This window comes from Heptranchias perlo, chromosome 11, assembly GCF_035084215.1.
Source record: "Heptranchias perlo isolate sHepPer1 chromosome 11, sHepPer1.hap1, whole genome shotgun sequence".
NCBI lineage: Eukaryota > Metazoa > Chordata > Chondrichthyes > Hexanchiformes > Hexanchidae > Heptranchias > Heptranchias perlo.
This window is the reverse complement of record NC_090335.1, coordinates 18,672,029-18,694,153: the sequence shown is the minus strand read 5'-3', so window position 1 is coordinate 18,694,153 and position 22,125 is coordinate 18,672,029. Positions and strand designations below refer to the sequence as shown.

The following is a 22,125-nucleotide window of genomic DNA, read 5'->3' as shown; positions in this document are numbered from 1 at the left end:
GTAAAGATGAAAACTCTTTCTATTAAAAATGCTGTATCAACAGATGCAGGCATCAACATACTTTATTACGGACAGAAAATAATCTTAAAACGATTCAGACCTACACTGCTAACTTCCAGTCTGAAACTGATGAGCAGATTGCAATCTGCAAAGTTCCCTGACCACCTAAACAACAATTAAATTCTGAATGATCTGAGTATCTGTTTTTCTGAAACATTTGTCCTTTGTGACCTTAAAGGACACTCCCTCCTTTTATATATTTTGTGGTATAACACTTCTGTCCTTTCAAAACTGACTTGCAGATTTCCCATACATTGTACATAGCAATAGTATTAAAAGTGGCATACCTAGCCTCTGAGTCAGAAGGTCATGGGTTCAAGTCCCACTCTAGAGACTTGAGCGTATAATCCAGGCTGACACTCCAGTGCAATACTGAGGGAGTGCTGCGCTGTCGGAGGCGTGGTCTTCCAGATGAGAAGTTAAACCGAGGATCTGTCTGCCCCCTCAGGTGGACGGAAACAATCCCGTGGCACTATTCAAAGAAGAGCATGGGAGTTCTCTCCAGTATCCCGGCCAATATTTATCCCTCAACCACCGCCTAAAACAAATGATCTGCTCATTTATTCATAGCTGTTGTGGGACCTTGCTATTTCCAAATTGGCTGCCATGTTTCCTACATTACAACAGTGATAACACTTCAAAAGTACTTCAATGGCTGTAAAGCACTTTGGGATGACTTGAGGTCGTTAAAGGTGTTGATCTTACAAAACAGCTCTAATGTGAGCAGCACTGTGGGATATTTGTTGCTAAAATGATACAGCAGTGAATGGAGATGTTACACTCTCTGGGATCTTCAGTCTTCTAAATCACCTCGCCTTCATGTGGATTGAGAATAGTGAATCAGAGAATGATCTCATTCCATGATCACCAAATGAGATTTAATACTAAGGGCTCACCTGAGACCAATGCAAGTACAGTTCATATATTGTGTAAGTTTCAGCTATTGACTACTTGTCTTTTTGCTTCTTTATATTTCACCAAGAAACTTTTTAACCCATATGCGTTTGGTCTGTTATTTCTGGTTTTAGTAATGAGAGAATGTAGTGCTCAGCGTACACATTCTCCAGGGAATGAGATACTACATTAAGGAGTTAATTGTTAAACCTGCACACACTAACCCACAAAGGCTGGAGAATAAAGGCACAGATCTTGAATTACAGGAGAATCTGTGGGTGTAAATCTTCAGTCATATGTGATCACATACTCGAGGGGTTCAGATAACATTTATATATCGTGAGATTGAAATGTGATTGTCACCTCCAGCCAAAAGTCCATCACAACAGTTGCCCTCCTTATGATTGCCCCTGTTTGAGTTGAAGTTTTTTTTTATTGGTAGTTTTGTGTAACAAGGGAGCCAGTTTTATAGCTTTTTTTAAAGCAAAGCAAATGTTCTATTTGTTTGCCATGTGCAAAAAAAGAACATTTCTCTTGACCACGTGTTCGGTTTCAGAATGACCACTCTAAGGACCATTCAGCTCTTTGCTCAAACTGATGACTTGTTCATTTGGGGGGGAAAAAAAACCTGGAAATCTGATAAGATATGTCAGCACATTGTTTCTACATGCAGGCGGAAAGAAACGTTTCCTGTAATTATAGCAATCTCCAAAACCTTTTCAAAGTGGTTTATTATGATTAGAAATGTTGCTAATCTTGACTAATGTCGTGTCAGCCCAGTGCTAGTATACAGGTACACACCATAAAGGTCCTGTGTGTATATTAAAAAAAGTGTCATCAAATTCTAAGACTCAAAATTAATTAAAATCTACTCAAAATCCTGGTTACTTAGGGGGAAAAAAGGGAACGAAGAGCTGGATATGCTGTGCTGTGCTCTGTTCTTTTTATGAGATCCCTTTACTAATGATCCCTTTCTAACAACAGGGTGACTTTACCTGGAACAGCATGTCTGGCCGCAGTGTTCGACTGAAGCCAGTCCCCATTCAAAGTCTCTCGGAGCTGGAGAGAGTACGGCTTCAGGAAGTGGCTTTTTACCGGCTGCAGCAGGACTATGAATTGGGCTGCCAGGTTACAATTCCAAAAGGTAAGATGTTGCAGATAGTTTCTCAAAGATCGCAACTCACTTTTTATCTTAACTTTTCACAGCCTGTCACCTTGGAACTACTTTGCTCAGTTTTCAGGCAAAGTAACTAAGAAGTTTTGTTACATATCTTGTCAGCAACAGATGATAGTAGGCCCTATAAGTAGGGTTGCCAACCCTCCAAGATTGTCCTGGAGTCTCCAGGAATTCAAGATTAATCTCCCGGATGCTGCTGCAAGCAAACCCGGAGAAAAATCATAGTGACGTTTTAAAAAAAAATGTTTTTTCTTTGAACACTTTTTATTAATTATAAAGTTATTGGAGATAGAGAAATAAAGGCTGTTTGGCTGACCGCTACGAATCATCCAATTGGGTAAGGAAGAGTCTGTTTGCTTTCCAATTGGACTGGGAACCCGAAGGAAGGACTTTTAATCAGCCTACGAATCCTTCCACTACTTTGCAAAATTCTCCAAGGGAAGAGCGTGAAGATACAAAAACAACAAGCCTTTTACACCCTATACATTTATCATTGCCTAGTGACCCTGGATGGTCAGTTTACATGGGCATTATTAAGAATTGATGTCCTGCACACTAGAACAATTGGGAAAGGGCATGGAGGACGTCTCTGCTCCCAACTTAATGTTTAATTTAAACTCACTCCAGTTTCAGGTACTTCTTACTTTGGCAATCCCCACCCCTGGAAGTGCATACAATGCGTAAAGTGCGTGGAGATCTGACATAACGGATATCGGCCCACTTTGACCGTTCAGGTTCACCAGGTTTATGCCTTTACACTAAAACAACAACAACTTGCATTAATACAGTGCCTTTAACTTAGTAAAACGTCTCAAGGCATTTCACAGGAGTGTTCTCAGACAAAATTTGACACCAAGCCACGTAAAGAAATATTGAGAGGAGACTAAAAGCTTGATCAAAGAGATGGGTTTTAAGGAGCATCTTAAAGGAGAAGAGAGGTGGAGAGGTTTATGGAGGGAATTCCAGAATGTAAGGTCGAGGCAGCTGAAAGCACGGCCGCCAATGGTGGGGCGATGGAAATCGGGGGGTGAGCAAGAGGTCAGAATTGGACGAGCACAGAGATCTCGGAGGGTTGTAGGGCTGAAGGAGGTTACAGAAATAGGAAGGGGTGAGGCATGAAGGGATTTGAACACAAGGATGAGAATTTTAAAATCGCGGCGTTACATGACTGAGAGCTAGTGTAGGTCAGCAAGCACAAAGGGATAGATGAACAGGACTTGGTGCAAGTTCGGACATGTCAGCTCATTTAAGACTCTGCTGCCCGTTTATGGAGGGTGGAAGGTGCTGAGGCCGGCCAAGAGAGCAAGTTTGGAATACCTAAATGGAAAATCAAGGCTACCATCACTGGATGGTGAATTACAACAATGAAAAACTTGCATTATATAGCAATCCTCGCATGCGGTAAGATGTCAGAGTCAGAGTTATACAGCACGGATAGAGGCCCGTCGTGTCCGCGCCGGCCATCAAGCCCTGTCTACTCTAATCCCATATTCCAGCATTTGGTCCGTAGCCTTGTATGCTATGGCATTTCAAGTGCTCTGAATGCTTTACAATAAAAGGAGGAAAGAGATTGTGTGAGGTAACTTTTTTTTATTCATTCATGGGATGTGGGCATCGCTGGCAAGGCCAGCATTTATTGCCTGTCCCTAATTGCTCTTGAGAAGGTGATGGTGAACCACCTTCTTGAACTGCTGCAGTTCGTGTGGTGAAGGCTCTCCCACAGTGCTGTTAGGTAGGGACTTCCAGGATTTTGACTCAGCAACGATGAAGGAACAGAGATATATTTCCAAGTCAGGATGGTGTGTGACTTGGAGGGGAACGTGCAGGTGGTGTTCCCATGTACCTGCTGCCTTTGTCCTTTTAGATGGTAGAGGTCGCGGGTTTGGGAGGTGCTGTCGAAGAAGCCTTGGCGAGTTGCTGCAGTGCATCCTGTGGATGGTACACTGCAGCCACTGTGCACTGGTGGTGGAGGCAGTGAATGTTTAGGGTGGTGGATGGGGTGCCAATCAAGCGGGCTGCTTTGTCCTGGATGGTGTCGAGCTTCTTGAGTGTTGTTGGAGCTGCACTCATCCAGGCAAGTGGAGACTATTCCATCACACTCCTGACTTGTGCCTTGTAGATGGTGGAAAGGCTTTGGGGAGTCAGGAGGTGAGTCACTCGCCGCAGAATACCCAGCTTCTGACCTGCTCTCGTAGCCAAGGTATTTATGTGGCTGGTCCAGTTAAGTTTCTGGTCAATGGTGACCCCCAGGATGTTGATGTTGGGGGATTCGGCGATGATGATGCTGTTGATTATCAGGGGAGGTGGTTAAACTCTCTTGTTGGAGATGGTCATTGCCTGACACTGGTCTGGTGCAAATGTTACTTGCTACTTATCAGCCCGTCGAGGTCTTGCTGCATGTGGGTATGGACTGCTTCATCTGAGGGGTTGCGAATGGAACTGAACACTGTGCAATCATCAGCGAACATCCCCATTTCTGACCTTACGATGGAGGGAAGGTCGTTGATGAAGCAGCTGAAGATGGTTGGACCTAGGACACTGCCCTGAGGAACTCCCGCAGCGATGTCCTGGGGCTGAGATGATTGGCCTCCAACAACCACTACCATCTTCCTTTGTGCTCGGTATGACTCCAGCCACTGGAGAGTTTTCCCCCTGATTCTCATCGACTTCAATTTTACGATGGCCCCTTGGTGCCACACTTGGTCAAATGTTGCCTTGATGTCAAGGGCAGTCACTCTCCCCTCACCTCACTGTTTATGGAAACTGCTGTGTAACTGTGAAGACTAATTAAGATGTTGGGTGGGGTGAGGGGAAGAAGTGCCCCAAACAGTAACTTCAAAGTGGATAGATATCAAAGAATCAGAAGAAGGGTGGGATTGCACATCCACAGGTTAATGGGACGCAGTGGCCTCAGTCAGCAATACTTGCGCAGGCTCATGAGGGATGTAGGAGAACAGCATTGAGAAAAGCTCATTCAGACTAACCAGTTTACCTTTAGCAGTATGGAGCCTACAAACATCTTTGTTGCCCTTCTATTTCATGGCCCAACCTAACCATTTATCAACTTTTTTCCACCCCAACCTGTATCCTTGAACCCTGTGCTGTACCAGTAATAAGTCCAACTCCTTTTGCGTGCTTTAAATAAGTTGATATTTACTGCACTATGTGGCAGTCTGTTCTGTAAGTTGACAAGTTTAAGCATGAAGAAGTTATTCTTCCCCACCTCCCAATTGTTCTTCTATTATCCCTTCTCTCCCTCTTGAAAGTGCTGATTTATGCAGTGGAATAGTTCCACTGGTGCTGGAAGTGCTCCAGTGCCCTGCCTGAGCAGCCGTTCTTTATGTGTGAGTGTGGACAATGAGTGTTGGCAGGCAGTAGTGGGTGTTGCAGCCAAATCAACCCTGTCCTCGCCCAATATCCACACATGCCAACCAGCAGAGCCCACTAGGAATGCTGCAGACAATTTTCAATCCCCAGCATTACTGTGGCAGGTACCAGCCAACTATCAGAGTTTCAACTCTGCCGGTTGGTGTCAGCTTGTTAGCATTTAGAATGATACAGCACAGAAGGAGGCCATTCGGCCCATCGTATCTGTGCCGTATGTTGGAAAGAGCTATCCAATTAGTCCCACTCTGCTGCTCTTTCCCTATAGCCCTGCAAATTTTTCTTTTTCAAGTATATATCCAATTCCCTTTTTTTTGACTGGATCAGAAGACATATTTTAAATCCGTTAAAACAGCAGGCAGAGAAGTGTCATACAGTTGTTTTAAATGTTTGCTAACATCACAAACAACCTCGTGTGTTGAAAATGTTGCAAATGTAGGTGGATTCAGCAAATAATAGAGCAAAGTACAGATTAACGTTTTGGTGCGACCTTTTATCAGAATTTAATACTTAACCTTTTGTTCCGATGATATTAACTCGCCCTTATTTCTCCTGAAGCTACATAAAAATAATTTCTTTAAAGTCGTTGAATCTGTATGCTATCAATCTAGGTAATCGTCTGCCTGCCTATGGGCGCCATGTGATATGGAGTTATACTATGATGAGATGCGATGAGGAGCCAGTTTTGTTTTATGGGTGCCTTTGGTTGGGATTATTGTAGGCGTGTGATGTCATCATTTCGTATCTTCACACTCTTCCCTCGGAGAACAGTGGGAGGATTCACAGGCTGATTAATAGTCTGACAGGCTACCAGCTGATAGGATGGTTACTCCTATGTGGCGGGAGGGTTTTATGGGGGGCCCACAGGTATCCCTCTGGATGTCAGCCCAGAATTCAGAGCCGGAGCTCCGGTCTCCACTCACCGGGACTGTCTGGAATGGGGTTTGAACCCATAACCTTCTGACTCGGGTGGGAATGCTACCACTGAGCCAAAGGCTCACTCTAGTGTGTGTTGTGAAAGGCTAAATTTCTCCGTCCTCTGTCCCAAGAACCTTCTAGAAAATGAATCTCACGCCTTCAGGACTCTCCTGTCACTTCATTGTTTTCCAAAACCACTGCTGATGCAAATTGTGTTTTTGTGTACAGTACTTCAGTTTTTTTTCCCCCCTCTGCAATAAAAATAATAAACTGCAGGCATACCATGTCCCACTGCACTTTTAATCCATCTCCTTGTTTCCGTGTGTCACAAGGCCTATACAGCAGATGATGGAGTGTGCATGAAGGGGTGATTCATGGGGGTTGGGATGTAGGATGAGGAATGGCCTTGGACTCTTGCTGTCCTCATGGAGCCAGGAGGCAATGTTCTGTGAAACAACCTGCAAAGGAGAAAAGGAAGGAAGGAAGGAAGGAAGGAAGGAAGGAAGGAGAGATGAGATGGAAAAATAATTTTCTGTAAGATTGATAGGGTGAAGCTTGCTTAAATGCAGCTTCACTGTGTAACTTCACATGATATGAACTGCCTACGAGGAAAGGGGTAAGGAAGTGTTCAACTGTGGGTGATAAAGATCAGTATTGTTACATTTGAGTGATGGTGTGAAGTACTTACCTGAAAGCGTGATCGTTATAGAGAATTGTGAACATGTCAGGGAAAGACTGACCAATGCTTCCAAAAAAAAAAGCTGCTGGCCCTTATCGCACACACTCGATACGGTAGTTAGGGAGAAACTATTTCCTCTGAGGGGCAGAAGCTTAATTAGAACTGGGCCGTTCAGGAGTGAAATCAGGAAACACTTCTTCACACAAAGGGTAGTGGAAATCTGCTATGCTCTCTCGCTCGCTCTCTTTCTCGCTCGTATGTAACAAATATGTACAAGCAGAGTTACTTGATGGTTTTTTGTGTGTTTTTGTTTTAATTGAATAAGGCTGTTGGTGTCATAAATAGTTAAAGCAATGATGCTATTTTTCTGGGTTCTTTTCCTGCTGTGTGCCCAGGGAGCACTCTCAACAACACTCATTGCATGCATGGGATTCGCTTGTGGCTGTGTATCATCTGCTAATTACCGCTTGTTTAAATACATGTGTTTTGTTTAAAGTCAAATGAACAAAACAAACTATTAAACTCATTCACTGCCTTCTTTGAAATAATAGAAAGAAGACAAGAAGAACTTGCATTTATATAGCACCTTTCACGACCTCAGGATGTCCCAAAGTGCTTTACAGCCAATGAGGTACTTTTGATGTGCAGCCATTGTTGAAATGTAGGAAACGCGGCAGCCAATTTGCACACAAAGAGCAATGAGATAAATGACAATCACTAACCTGTTTTAGGTGTTGGTTGAGGGATAAATATTGGCCAGAACACCAGGGAGAATTCCCCTGTTCTACGAAATAGTGCTGTGGGATCTTTTATGCCCACCTGAGGGGACAGACAGGGCCTCGGTTTAACATCTCATCTGAAAGACACAGTGCAACACTCCCCCAGTACTTCTTTCAGTGCTGCTCACAATGCGGTCTCCTCTACATTGGGGAGACCAAACACAGATTGTGCGATCGCTTTGCTGAACACCTCCACTCTGTTCGCAAACGTGACCCTGACCTGTCTGTCGCTTGCCATTTTAATTCCCTGTCCCACTCCCACTCTGACCTCTCTGTCCTCGGCCTGTTACACCTTCCAATGAAGCTCAATGTAAGCTCGAGGAACAGCACCTCATAATTCGTTTAGGCACTTTACAACCTTCCGGACTCCACATTGATTTCAATAACTTCAGATCATAACCACTGCTCTCATTTTTTCGGACAGCAAGGGCTGGTAATGATTCTGCTGCTGCCATTTACAGCTACTCCTGACCAATCTTTTTTGTTTCTTAACCTGTCCTGTTACCACCTTCCTTACCTTGCACCATCATCCCTTTTTGTCATTTAATCATTCATGCCCTCTACCCTTTTTTGTTCTTTCCTCCCCTCCCCTCCCTCCTGGCTCTGTACTTGCTTAAAAACTTTAAGCCTTGAACATCTTCCAGTTCTGACGAAAGGTCTTTGACCTGAAACGTTAACTCTGTTTCTTTCTCCACAGATGCTGCCTCACTGGCTGAGCTTCTCCAGCATTTTCTGTTTTTACTCCCTCCGTACTACACTGAAGTGCCAGCCTAGATTATGTGCTCAAACCATAATCTTCACTTTTACCTGTTGTTCACTAACTCTCTGCTGAGTTTTGTTCACTCCTATAACAAACTTATCATCCACTTTCTAGTTCTGATGAAGGGTCAGTGCTGGAAAAGTTTTCAAATGCTAATGATCCACTGTGTATCTCCAGGATTTTCTAGTATTATTATTTGAACAAAATCATAACTTAATCTTAAACCCAGAAAATGAGTGTTCTCAGTGTTATTCTCAAAATAATAATATGCTCAGTAAATTTTATAAAGATACAACCATAAAACAAGGATGATTTGATATCATCACTCTCTCATCCAATCTTTCAATTGTCTTGCATGTCCTGCCTGCACCAACACCACTCGGCAGGGTCCAAGTGAAAAAAACAAAATAGTTGAGTACCTACTCCCGATTGCCCCCCACCCCCCCCCGGCCCAAATCCCAGGAGCTACCTGAGGGTTTCTGCCAGCGATGCAGCGTCCCACAAATTTAAATCCACTTCATGTCTAATATAAATGAGGCCCGAGGCCCAATTTCGAGGATGACTCTGGCCTACCCATTTCACAGGGATCGTTCCCTGGGCCCAGTTCACGACGGCAGGCTGATCCCATCCAATTTCACCCCCATAAGTGTTTGTTTATTTAACCAGTAATTTTACTGAACACATCAAACTGCAATTATGTTTTTAATTGTGAATAAAGGTGTAATACATTATAATTATTGAGGGTAGTTGTGGGACTATAATGAGCTCCTAGTATATACTGCGAAACCGTAATGGAAAACCTTTTAGATTGGAACATTATGGCTCTTACAGCAGCCCCATCCAATCTGTGCAAGTTTAAAAAAAGATATTTGGAGCTCTCTTTGAAAACTCAACAAAGTGCCTCTTTTAAACTGCCTTGCGAGGGAGTGAGGAAGAAATGATTCACGCTTATTTTTAAAGTGATGGCAGATTACACTCATAATTTCCCCGCTTGGGGTTTTCCAAAAAACTATGGCTCTGCAACTATTATTTCCAATTTTATTTATGACACTGAGACAGTTTTGTCTTTTTTCCCCCTTCTATTCAGTGTTGTGCACCAATCTTTGGCTGAGTGAACGGGCTCAGGCAGCACTCAGACGAAGATAACGCACATGGGTGATTGGTTGTTCAGAGCTTTATGACAGCATGTTGGATTGACTTGTTTCTGATTTATTCCACTCCCTGATGGCCAAACAGAGATTGGGAATTGAATAAGTGAAGAAAAGCAAGTGGGAGTCTGTATTCTTACTCAACTAGTAGATTTGTTTGACCAATCTGTGCTGCATAGTATTTAACTTTGATTTTCACATTTTACTTACGGTGTCCTATTTGACCCTGAGCTGAGCTTCCAACCTCTCCCCTTCCTATGCCTCTGTAACCTCGTCCAGCCCTACAACCCTCCAAGAACTCTGTGTTCCTCCAAGTGGATGGCTGCTTCTGCATCCCCTCCCCTCCCTTAACCCCACCATTAGTGGCCATGTTTTCAGCTGCCTAGGCCCTAAGCTCTGGAATTCCCTCCCTCTATCCTCTTAAGATGCTTCTTAAAACCTACCTCTTTGACCAAGCTTTGGTCACCTGTCGTAATGTTTCTTTCTTTGGCTCAGTGTCAATTTTTGTATGAGACGTTTTACTATGTTAATGGTGCTATATAAATGCAAGTTGTTGTTGTTGTTCTGGTAATATTTGATTGTTTTTGATGATCTTGGGAAGGTGATATTTTTGATATTAAAGCCAACATGGATGATTTATTCTGTAAATCAATGGTGGTGGCAGCAAGCTTACCCCATTTGCATGACCACATGCTGGCCAGACATTGATAAATGGGCTAATTACTGTCAGTTACTGCTGCTAACTAAAGCCAAAGATCACCTAAGTTAAGGGTGTACTATACTGAAGTAAAGAATTGAAGATGACGATAATTTATTTCCATATTCTTGCTAAAATGCTTCATTGATTGAAGTCCAATATGAACACGAAAGGGTATTTGTAATAACTTTGTATATATTTGAAATAAAACCAGAAAATTGACATAGACTGCATGTAACTCAGCATCTGTGACGATGACTATGATGATGGTTGGTCCATCATTGTCGATGGTGACAGCCTATGATTAATCTCCAATTTAACAGGTTGTTGGTTCTCATATGACTGACTGACTGACTGTAAAGTCCGATTTTCTCAACGAATGTTTTCCCACACACAGGACACCATAGGGCCGATTTTCGGATGGTGGAATGGGTGCATTGGGGGCTCCTAAAATCGTAGAAATCCAGAGCGGGTTCAGAGCCCGGCTCCAACCCGCTGACCTCTGGGTTCCCCAGTGACGCGTTCGGGTGCGCACGGGCCCCCCCGAATGCAGGAGTCCCACCGGCAGTTAAAGCCAGCGGGATGATCACTTACATAGTTTGCCAGATAGTTAAGGTACTTGAGATACCTGATTGAGTAGACATTTTGGCTGGGGTGCAATTTTGAAAGATCCTCAGCGTGTTTCCCGTGCTGTGGGAAACACTCCCTGTTGCAACCAACTTGTTTCAGCCAGCAGCCAGTGGGAGATGCAAATGCTTATTTGACAGGTGGGGAGAAAACCTCATTTATTGCAGCAGGGCACTCTGTCACTTCAGACAAAGTTTTCGCTGCAACACCTTTGTGTTTCCACTCAAAATCCTTACTTTCCACCCAAAACTCTGCTGTGCAAACGTATTTACCTACTTTGCGGACCCCCTCAAACTCTCACCGTCAGGATGGGGGACGCCATGGCTGCATTCACCACTTAATCCGAGGACTAGCAATGTCACCAACCTCACCAGGCACTGCGTCCACCTCCGCCATGTTGAGCTCCACAACACAGTGCTGCGCCACAGGCACCTGCACAAGAGCACGGTGGGCAACAACAGAGAGAGCGACGTCACAGGAGGCACTGCCCTCACCACAGTGTCTACAGACCGAGGCTCAGCTTCCTGGACCACTCTGAGGAGCAGTGCATACAGAGGCTGAGTCAGTCGCCAGGTAGTCGCAGACATCTGCAGCCTCCTTCATGCCGAGCTGCTCCCGGCTGGGCCGAGCATCATCTCCTTACTTGTCACTGTCAAGGTCACCACTGACCTCAACTTCTTCGCTTCCGGATCATTCCAGGGTGCCACCGGGGACATCGCTGGTGTCTCTTAGTCGTCTGCACACAAGTGCATAAGGCAGGTCACTGACTGCTTGTTTCGCAGGGCCTCGCACTACGTCAACTTCCCCATGGACGACCTCAGCCAGACGGAGAGGGCAGTGGGATTCCACGCTGTGGCTGGCTTCCCACGGGTTCAGGGTGTAATCGATTGCACCCATATAGCAATACGAGCCCCTCCACACAAGCCAGGACTGTTCATCAACAGAAAGGGCTATCACTCCATCAACGCTCAGCTTGTTTGTGACCACCGCAAGAGATTCCTTCACATGTGCGCCAGATTCCCTGGCAGCTGCCACGATTCCTTCATCCTCCGGGAGTCCAACATCCCGCCCCTCTTCCATGCACCGAACACCCGCAAGGACTGGCTCCTCGGGGACAAGGGATACCCACTGCACAAGTGCTCATTTCACCTCTGAGGAACCCCACCACCGAGCAACAGCTTCGATATAACGACAGCCACATCGCGACCAGGTCTACAATTGAGCATGCTATAGGGCTGCTCAAGATGCATTTCAGGTGCCTTGATCATTCTGGGGGAGCGCTTCAATACGCACCAGAGTGGGACGCATTATAGTCGTGTGTTGTGTCCTGCACAACAAGGCACAACAGAGAGGGGTGCCGCTTGAGGAGGCCCCATCCACATCTGCCACCCACATTGAGGAGGAGGAGGGGAAGGAGGAGGAACAGGAACCACCACCACCAACATACACCCACTGTAGTGACCCAATGGGTGGCATCAAATGTGGGCGTTCATGGTGAACTTCATGAAAGGGCCTTATTACAGAATCCAGTCAAGCATGGCCAAGACGTGGCAGGAGTGGTGACAATAATAATATTTAATGTGTGATTAACAAAAAGCAAATATAAATAAAAAACATGACCAACCGTCAAACACCCTTGTGCATCCCCTTTGTGCTTACAAAACCTTCGCCTTTCACATCCAACTACTTCTAAATCATGCGTTCGCTGTGGCTGCAGCAGAGGTAGTGGCAGGTTGCTCTTCATGCCCTGACTGATTAGATGCTTTGGGCCTAAGCCCTCTGGGTTTTGGTGCCTTTGAGGGCCCCTTCAAAGATTGCTCCACCTGCACCTGTGCAGGGGCAGACTCGGCCACCTGGAGATGAGGCAGCATTGTGGGTACTGGTTGAGAGGGGGGGGCAACGGGTGAGATGTGGGGGCACTTTGAGTGGCATCCCCACTTCCATGTCCCCTTTCGTCATCATCCCTCCCCTGGGCCAGGCCCACATCACTCCTACCACTCTGCTGCATGACAGTTTGGAGGACACGTGTGAAGCCTTGTAAGGCCTGTGCTAGAGTATCAGAATGTTGTTCACCCCGAGTCCGAACGCCATTGTCAGGGCCTGAATGGACTCATTTGTGAATCGTGCTTGAAGCTCCGTGGAGGCTAGCCTTCCCTCCATCGCCGACATTCCCGTACTTGCCTGCAACACTATCTGAGATGCTCTCACGTCCCTGTGGCAATATCTGAGATTCCCTCCCTTACTTGTGCCACCATACCACTCCTGCAGGAGTTGGACTCCTCCATCCTCTGCGCGATTGTGGAGAGTGCACGTGGCACCTGTTCCAGAACCTCGCAAATGTGCTGCTGCCCCTCGATTATTCTCCTTTTAAAAGATGGCCCCCAGCATCTGTGTCCAGCTGAGCAGAGCCTGGAGAGGGATGCTCCCACCGACGCGGACTCTCCACAGCTGCCCCTGCCACCAGTGTCTGCTCGTGCTCATGTATGTGGTGACTCACCATGTGCCAACCCAACTAACTGCGGACTGGGGCCCACCGAGGTGTGTGCATTTACGGTGGTGGATGGCTTGCTCAGATGTGATGGTGCACACTCTGAGGAATCGGCTTCTACCGTCACAGCAGTCTTTGAAGGTCCTGTAAGAGAACAGAAGGCAATAATAAGCATGATCACAGATGTTGAGGTGCTGAAGATGGCAAGGCATGTTAACATCAATTCGTGTTGTGTGTGCTGAATGTTAAAGTTCTGCCACCAGACGTTTGTCGGGTGCCAGTCTTGGCATCCCCGATGGACAGGCGCTCGTGGGTGCGGCTCAGCTCCAGCGCCTCCTGCTCTGCGTCTGTGAGGACGACTATCTTTTGCAGATGCCCTCTGGTCCTCGCCCTCTCCCGTGCATTCTGGGCTCTCCTCCCCTATAAAGGGAGAAAGTAGAGACGCGCGAGTGAATGAGATAGAGCTGTGACATTGTATGAGGATTGGGTTGAGTGGTAATGATGGGGTGAGTAATGGGGAGGTGAGGAAGTGCAGTAAGTTGAGGATGAGCTTTGAGTGGGTGTGGGAAGTGATGTAATAGAGTAGTGTTGGCAGTGCAGAATGAGTTGGGGGGTGGGGGCGTTGATATGGAAGACTGAATGTAGGAGAACAAGTAAGTGTACTCACTTTGGTTGACCTAATTAGGTCATTGAAGCGTTTCCTGCATTGGATCCAGGTGCGGGAGATGCTGCTGCTGCTGGTGACCTCCTCTGCCACCTCGAGCCAGGCCGCCTTGGTGGCAGAGGCAGGCCACTTCCTCCCGTCCGCCGGGTAGAACACATCCCTCCTCCTCCTCACCCCATCCAGTAGCACCTGGAGTGAGGCATTGCTAAATCTAGGAGCATCCACTGAAGGACTGCCCCTTTAAATAGAGCTCCTCCAGCTGACAGCCTGTGATGCAGGTGCGCAGTCCGCCCGCTACACAGGTTTCGGACGCCAAACCCAGAAGCCACGTTAAGTGGCTCCAATTTACCCGCGATTGCGTGGGGAATGGACAGATTTTATAGGGTGGGTTACCCAATCGCCACCCCCCACCCTGCTGCCATCACGCCTCCCAGCTAATATCGAGGGCCCATATGTCAGATTGACCCGAGTGATCTTTCCTCGATGTCCTTTTGGGCTCTCTTTTCGGCTAGCTGGATACAACTTGCTTCAAGCTTTGTCAGGCCATCATGAGTCATCTTTTGCCACTTGTTCCTTTCACAAACATCATGCTTCCACATGTCAGTTGAGATACCACATTATTTTAAGTTGGTCTTTAGGCAATCCTTATATCTTTTGAACTGATCACCACGAGAGCATTTACCAAGCTTCAGCTCACTGTAGAATACTTTTTTGGGTAGCCCAGTATCAGGCATTCGGACTAAGTGACCAGCCCATCTTAGCTGCACCTTTACTATCATTACCTTTTATGCCTTGCGTATTTGCTGTCCTGAGTACCTTAGTGTCTGGAATCTTGTGCCACCATCAAATTTTCATGATCTTTCTGAGGCAACTTAGGTGGAAATGATTGAGTTTTCTGATGTGGCAACTGTAAGTGGTTCAGCTATCGCGCACACAAAGTAAGGGTGTTTTAACTATTGTCTTGTGGACCTTAAGCTTTGTTGACCATTTAATGCCCCTTTTATCCCATAACCTCACACACAGCCTTCTAAAAGCGCTACTGGCTTTAAATAATCTGTGGTTCACCTCTTCATCTAGGACCACATCACGTAACATGGTGCTTCCTAGGTAGGTGAACCTATCCACTTCAGACAGCATGTGACCTTCAATGGTACTGTTGGGTGGGATATAAGGTTTTCCAGGAATAAGCTGATATATAACTTCCATCTTCTTCAGAATATTACTGAGGCCAAATTTCTTACAAGCATCCAAGAAATGGTCCCCGATGACTTGGATGCCCTCATCTGTATGGGCAACAAGGGCGGTCATCAGCATTCAAGAGATCTCAAACAAGTTCTTCAGAGGTTCTAGTTTTTGTACTCCGCATCTGTAAAGAATTTTTGAAAAAAAGTTCTTAATTGAGGGGTCACACCTGAATATCATAACTTTTATTTTTCCATTTCTCTTTTTAAAGATGTTGACTGACCTGTGTATTTCTAGCTTTTTCTGTTTTTTAGGATTTAAAAAAAGAACCAGAGGGGAGAGGAGTTTTTGTTTTAACGCAGCAAGTTGTTCTGATCTGAAATGGACTGTCTGAAGGGGTGGTGGAAGCAGATTCAATAGTAACTTTCAAAAGGGAATTGGATAAATACTTGAGAAGGAAAAATTTGCAGGGCTGTGGTAAAAGTTGGGGAGTGGGACTAATTGGATAGCTCTTTCAAAGAGCTGGAAGTAGCACGATGGGCCGAATGGCCTCCTTCTGTACCGTGAGATTCTATGATTCTAAATGCTAACAAGGTGATATATAAAGGTTGACCGGCAGGTTGAGACTCCGATAGTTGGCTGGTACGGGTAAACTTAACTCAGCTACAGTGGTGCTGGGAATTGAAAGTTTCAGATTTCCAGCATTTGCAGTTTTTCCTATTTTTTTTATTTTATTTAGTTTTGAGGGTAGTTTAAAATACTTGGCAATAAAGTTGGGAGTAGATATCTATCACTGATATATAGGTCCTGTATTTCTACACTTACAACTATTATAAAAGAAAATATATAATCAGCAAGAAATAGTGTCTTATTTAGTATTAACTGTGGTGTACAAAAGCAGTGAAAGCAGTTAAACTGCTTTTTGTGTCTCAAGGAATTGTGATTTATCTGTTTAAAATTCATTGAAAAAATGTTACCACTTGTGGTATAATTTTCATAGTGTTGTGGTAATAAATATTTCTCAACACTTTAGCCTCATGTTATCATCTGTGGTATGTCGTTTTCAAGTGTGCAAATAATGTAAACTTAGTCATAACCTGTTTCCTCACAGCTGTGGGATGAATAACCAGTTTGGTCAATTCGCACATTATTATTTGAGGTTTGAAACTCTGCGGGCTGTGCACTTGTCACTACTATTGAGAGAGGATCTGGAATGCTATGATTTGAGGAGGAATTAACTGGGCTCAAGCTGTTCTCATTGAACCAGAAAAATTTACAGTACAGAAGGAAGCCATTCGAATCATCTGCCCTAGGTCTTTGCTGGAGCAATCCAAAACTAATCCCACTGCCCCGCTCACTCCACATAGTCGTCTTCTAATCCAAAGCTAGTCCCATTGTTCTGCTTACTCCCCATAGCCCTGCATCAATCCAAAACTAATCCCACTGTCTCGCTCACTCCCCATACCCCTTAATCAATCCGAGACTAATCCAATTCCACCCCCCACCCCCCACAACCCCAACCATAGTCTTGTATCAATCCTAAACTAATCCCACTGCCCCGCTCTCCCCATAGTCCTGTCAGGCATCTGATGACCTCCTAGATCCTCTGGGCTCCAGTTGCAGACCTTCTGTGGCCTAGGGACCCCACATTGAAATTAACCATGGTGGGCATTAAATGAATGGGCATCTAACTGCTGTGGGCCTGACCTGGGAATGCTTGATACTGTCACTGACGATGGAGAAAGTGTTCCATTCTTTTACACAGATATAGCTCATAATGAGCACAGGCGAAAAGAATTGGAAGCTGGCATAAGTCGTCATCTTTATTACACTAATTTTGGATTGTCAAAAATTCAGGCTTCATCATAAAACCTTATGGTGCTCATGATGCCAGGCTTTTTTTTGTGCGTTGAAGTTTCTTTTCAATTTCTAACAGCAACAGACCAGACAAGAAGACTATACAAAATCATAAATGAACAGTTGACAGAGGCTGTTAAAGTGGAATATGTTGAGAAGAAGATGGAAGTATGAAGAAATAAAAGAATGGCCAATGAATCCCAGGTTATCTGGTCATTTATCTCATTGTTGTTTGTGGGACCTTGCTGTGTGCAAATTGGCTGTTGCAATTCTCTATATTGCAACAGTGATCACACTTCAAAAGGCAAGTTTCCTAAATTTAAGTTTTAGTGCACAAGATTTCTATTTCGATTGAACTTATTTCAACTAGGACATTCACTATTGCAATATGATATACAGTCTATTCCTGTTAATTTGAAGTCCATTTTTTTAACATGACATGTTAGGTGTCAGCCTTGGCTCAGTAGTTGCACTCTGTCGTCTGAGTCAGAAGGTTGTGGGTTCGAGCCCCACGCCACAGACTTGAGCATATGATCTAGGCTGACATTTCAGCGCGGTACTGAGGAGTTGCCATCATTCGGATGAAACTATAAACTGAGGCCCCATCCGCCCCTTCGGGTGGCTGTAAAAGATCCCCTGGCACTATTTCAAAGAGGAGCAGGGGAGTTTTCCCAGTGTCCTGAGCCAATATTTATCCCTCAAGCAACATCACCAAAACAGATTATTTGGTCATTTATCACATTGCTGTTTGTGGGATGTTCCTGTGCACAATTTGGCTGCTGCATTTCCCTATGTTATAACAGTGACTACGCTACAGAAGTACTTAATTGGTTGTAAAGCACTTTGGGACATCCTGAGGTCATGAGCGACGCTATATAAATGCAGGTTCTTTTTTATTTAAAATTTTTTTTTTACACATAATACATAGTCTACCACATTATCTTCATCAGCTTTATTCCAGTGTTAGATTAGAATGATAACTCCTACTCCCATGGGCCATTCTGCCAAACTGTTTCATCCCGAGCCAGCTGGTGACTTATGTAAGAAAGCTGGAATAACAGTGACATTTCTCAAATATTAGTGACCACTTACTGTCAGTACCAGGCGCAGATCCAGTAATTTCACTGAACCTGTTTGTATTTTCATGTTTTGTTGGTTTATTTTTATTAAAGATTTCCATTAGATGGCCATGAATTTCCTGCATTTTTGCGCCCAGGGACACACTTCGTAACCGAGGCACAAGTCAATTATGCGGCCTAAAAAATTGCAGAATTTTGAGCGTAATTGAGTTTCACATACAACGGCATAACTTAACATCGGCAGAATGGGCGCGTTTTCAGGTCTACCTTTCGGGTTGCACCCACAGAGGAAATTCCAGGCTGATATTTCTGTTATGGAAAAGAAAATCTGGAGAGGTGTATAGCAGGCAGCCGATCCAATATCGCCAGTTCCACACTTAAGCTTAAAATTGCCCCCCCAATCTCCAGGCCCATCAAAGTAAAGTAGAATGTTCTATTGTGTGATTCTTGCAGTGACATGGGAACTTCAACTAGGCCTTTGTTGCATGCTACTCTGCAATCTATCCTATTTGCAACCCGAGGCTCGAGCATAAATATACAGCTCATCAGATCCAGAAAGGTGTGATTGAAGCAAGTATTTCCTGCGTTTTATGTATCGGTGGATCGGGTGGAGAATTCCTTTGTTACTGTCTCCATTTTTTACTCCCCAAGTTTATTATGATTTAAATACGTTGTATTTGGCTCTGCCAATTTCTGATTTTTTTTTCTCTCAACTCTCTTAAAGTCTGTGTTTACACTGTTGCTGCTAGACCCAGCTTTCCGTTCATTTCTTTTAAGTCAGTGCAGAGTGATTGCGATATGAGTATTTATTTGTCTGATCCTGCAGTTTGTAAGGTCATAGACTTTGAGATATTGATGGGGCTCTGAGAATGTGGAATGCACTAGTACCGGGGGTTGTAGATGTAGAATCCACTGAGGTGTTTAAAAAGGAAATGAAAGAACTTGCAATTATATAGTGCCTTTCACGACCTCAGGACATCCCAAAGCACTTTACAGCCAATAAAGTACTTTTGAAGTGTAGTCACTGTTGTAATGTAGGGAAACGCAGCAGCCAATTTGCACGCAGCAAGGTCCCACAAATAGCAATGAGATAATGATCAGATAATCTGTTCTTCGTGATGTTGGCTGAGGGTTAAAATTGTCGCTAGGACACCGAGGCGAACGCCCCTGCTTTTCTTCAGTACTTCACTGAAGTATCAGCCTGGATTATGTGCTCAAGACCCTGGAGTGGGGCTTGAACCCACAACCTTCTGACTCGGAGGCAAGAATGCTACCACTGAGCCAAGGCAGACGAGATGGGTACAAACCTGGCAAATAAAGATATTAAAGAACATGAAGAAGGGGAAGGGACTTGGGATTTAAAAAATTGGATTACCAATGGTAGAAAAAATGGTAGAGCAGACTCAATGAACTGAATAGTCTGCTCTTCTTTCTATGTTCTTATGTGACTGGTTGGATCCAGGATCTCTTAAAATTTTCAATTTGAAATGATGTACATTTTCCAGCTGCTGGTGAAAACAAAGCATATTGGCCTCAATATTAACCTGTCCACGACGGGCGGGTTAAAAATGAAAAAATGGGGAACACGACCCCCACCCGCCATCTACGTGCCTGCCGCCATTTTCACTGCAGCAGGTTTCGTAGCGTGCTAGAGTCCCGCTGTGGAGTGGTGGGACACTTCATCAATATATTTAAATCAGACTCCCACACTGCCGGGCAGGAAATGAAAGAAAAAATGAGAATGACGTCCTGCCGTTAAATTCAGCAGGACTTCCACTTCCCCGGCCTCGACGTGATCCCCGGCTGTTTTCGCCCTCCCTGCCTCCCCATAAATATCGGGGCTATTGAGCCAAATTGAAAATGGAAAAACAAAACATTTGCAAATGCTAGAAACCTAGCAGGTTTCGAGTAGAACCGCAAGAAGAGTTCTACTCCGTTTTCTGAATACACGTTTTCTTTTGCGCAACACCTTGCTCAAGGATTTTTTAAAAAAAAAAGTTATTTAAATATTGCAGGGTAGAATTTGAAGTATGCGCAGAATGTAAGAATGTTTCACTTTTGTATTTCTTCACCCCTGTCTGAACAACACCAAATCAGAGAGTATGCAGGCAACCCGCTCCCAAGCCTCTGCCAATGCATCGCTTCTCTTTATCACACAGTAGGAGGTACACAAAAATGGCCCAGCGGAATTCGCTGTCTCCTCTCCCCGCTAAAAGTCGACTGGGATGCGCTTGTTCTACCCTTGCTAAAGATTGAGAACTCGCTATTTGGGACAGTGCCAGTACCAGTTCATATACTGATAATGGAGTAAATCTACCATACCATTGAAAGGGTTAATTAGTTATTGTGTATCAGGGCAGAAGGTTCATATCAGTGCTACATCCTGCTGTGATATTTAAGAGAACCCAACCCTCTTAAAATGCTGGTAATTCAGCACAGTACTAGCTAAATACAATCCTGATGTTTCTGTCAACACGCTCTGCTTCTTTCCAGAGTAATTCAGCAGGGAATTGTAAATTTTTCACAAGTGCAGTGATGCACATTCTTAAGCTTGACCAAAAAATGACTCATCAGCAAATAGTTTTCCATTCCAGAAGGTTCAAGTTAGGGAATAGAGCCCTTCACTCCTCTCTTAAAGGCTTTGCCTTGTGTTGACGTCTGATTACATGGGCAATAGCAGTCCTCTGGGTACCTTGCCCAGGTGGTTATCCTTCTTGTGCCAGTCTCGATAATGAGTGTCAGCAGCCTATTTGAAAAAAGGAAATACCACTGCGGACTCTGATCCCACTGTCATGCGATGTCTCTGCATGCACATTTTCTGATGGGCCGTTTGATAGTAATTGAGAACAGGAACCTGGCTAATTTATTTCACTCTTGCTCTTTCTACCCTGAGATCTCTGAATCCAATTGGCCTGGTTGAGACCAGCTAACTTGCCACAGACCAGGGATCCAACTCAGGATCTTTTTAGGTCTGTACAGCTTAGTGGCTAGATTGAATGTGTGAAAACTTTCTGATAACCTGACTATAGAAAGGTCCACTTATTCTTTGAAGGGATAAATGGGTTATTTGTTCTGAGAGAGTGTGTTTAGCAAATGTTCAGTTTGTTCAAAAAATCCATAAAATAATTCATCATTTATGTGCCTTTCAATTCACTAATTCTGCTTTAAAATCTTCAGCTTCAAGAATTTTCAAAAGTTATTTTTACTAATACCATGCATGTGTTTTGAAAACCCTGTTGAAGTCATTGGAAAGCACTCTTCATAACTAGCTGACATTAAACATCATGTGCTATAATGAGACAAAACTGCAAAAAGGCCATTTTTAGTTTAATATTGGAAGAGATTCATCTTCCAACTGGACCTTCACCTAATGCCAATTGACAGGGCGTGATACAGTATTTCATGGGAGCCTTAACCAATACCATAATGAATCATGCCCATGATGGCAGTCTTGCATTCCGAAGATGGCAGTGATTAATTAGTGATAATTAAATAAAAGTCTTGTCATTTCTCTGATGGCATTCTTTTAATGTGATTGTTAGCCTCACAATTATATACATACTGGGTGTATATGTTTGAGAAAGGCAGATTTATTGTCTTCCTCAGCCAACAATTATACTGGATTATAAACACTTGCAAAGATCAAGCACTCTATCTACTTTTTCCAGGACTGAGCTGTGCTGCATTGATGTGGAATAAAATATTTACCGCACTGACTGTAGTATGTGTAAC

General features: G+C 44.4%; 1 protein-coding gene across 4 annotated transcripts in view; it reads left to right on the top strand.

Annotated features, from left to right (window-relative positions):
• The window catches only part of LOC137327145 (rho GTPase-activating protein 6), a 514,589-nt gene that overhangs the window by 376,646 nt on the left and 115,818 nt on the right, over positions 1 to 22,125 (top strand). For all 4 annotated transcript variants that reach the window (XM_067992647.1, XM_067992648.1, XM_067992650.1 and 1 more), the window contains exon 2: positions 1,939 to 2,098. In XM_067992647.1, coding sequence (XP_067848748.1) covers positions 1,939 to 2,098 — 160 coding nt within the window. The remainder of the gene's footprint in view (positions 1 to 1,938; positions 2,099 to 22,125) is intronic.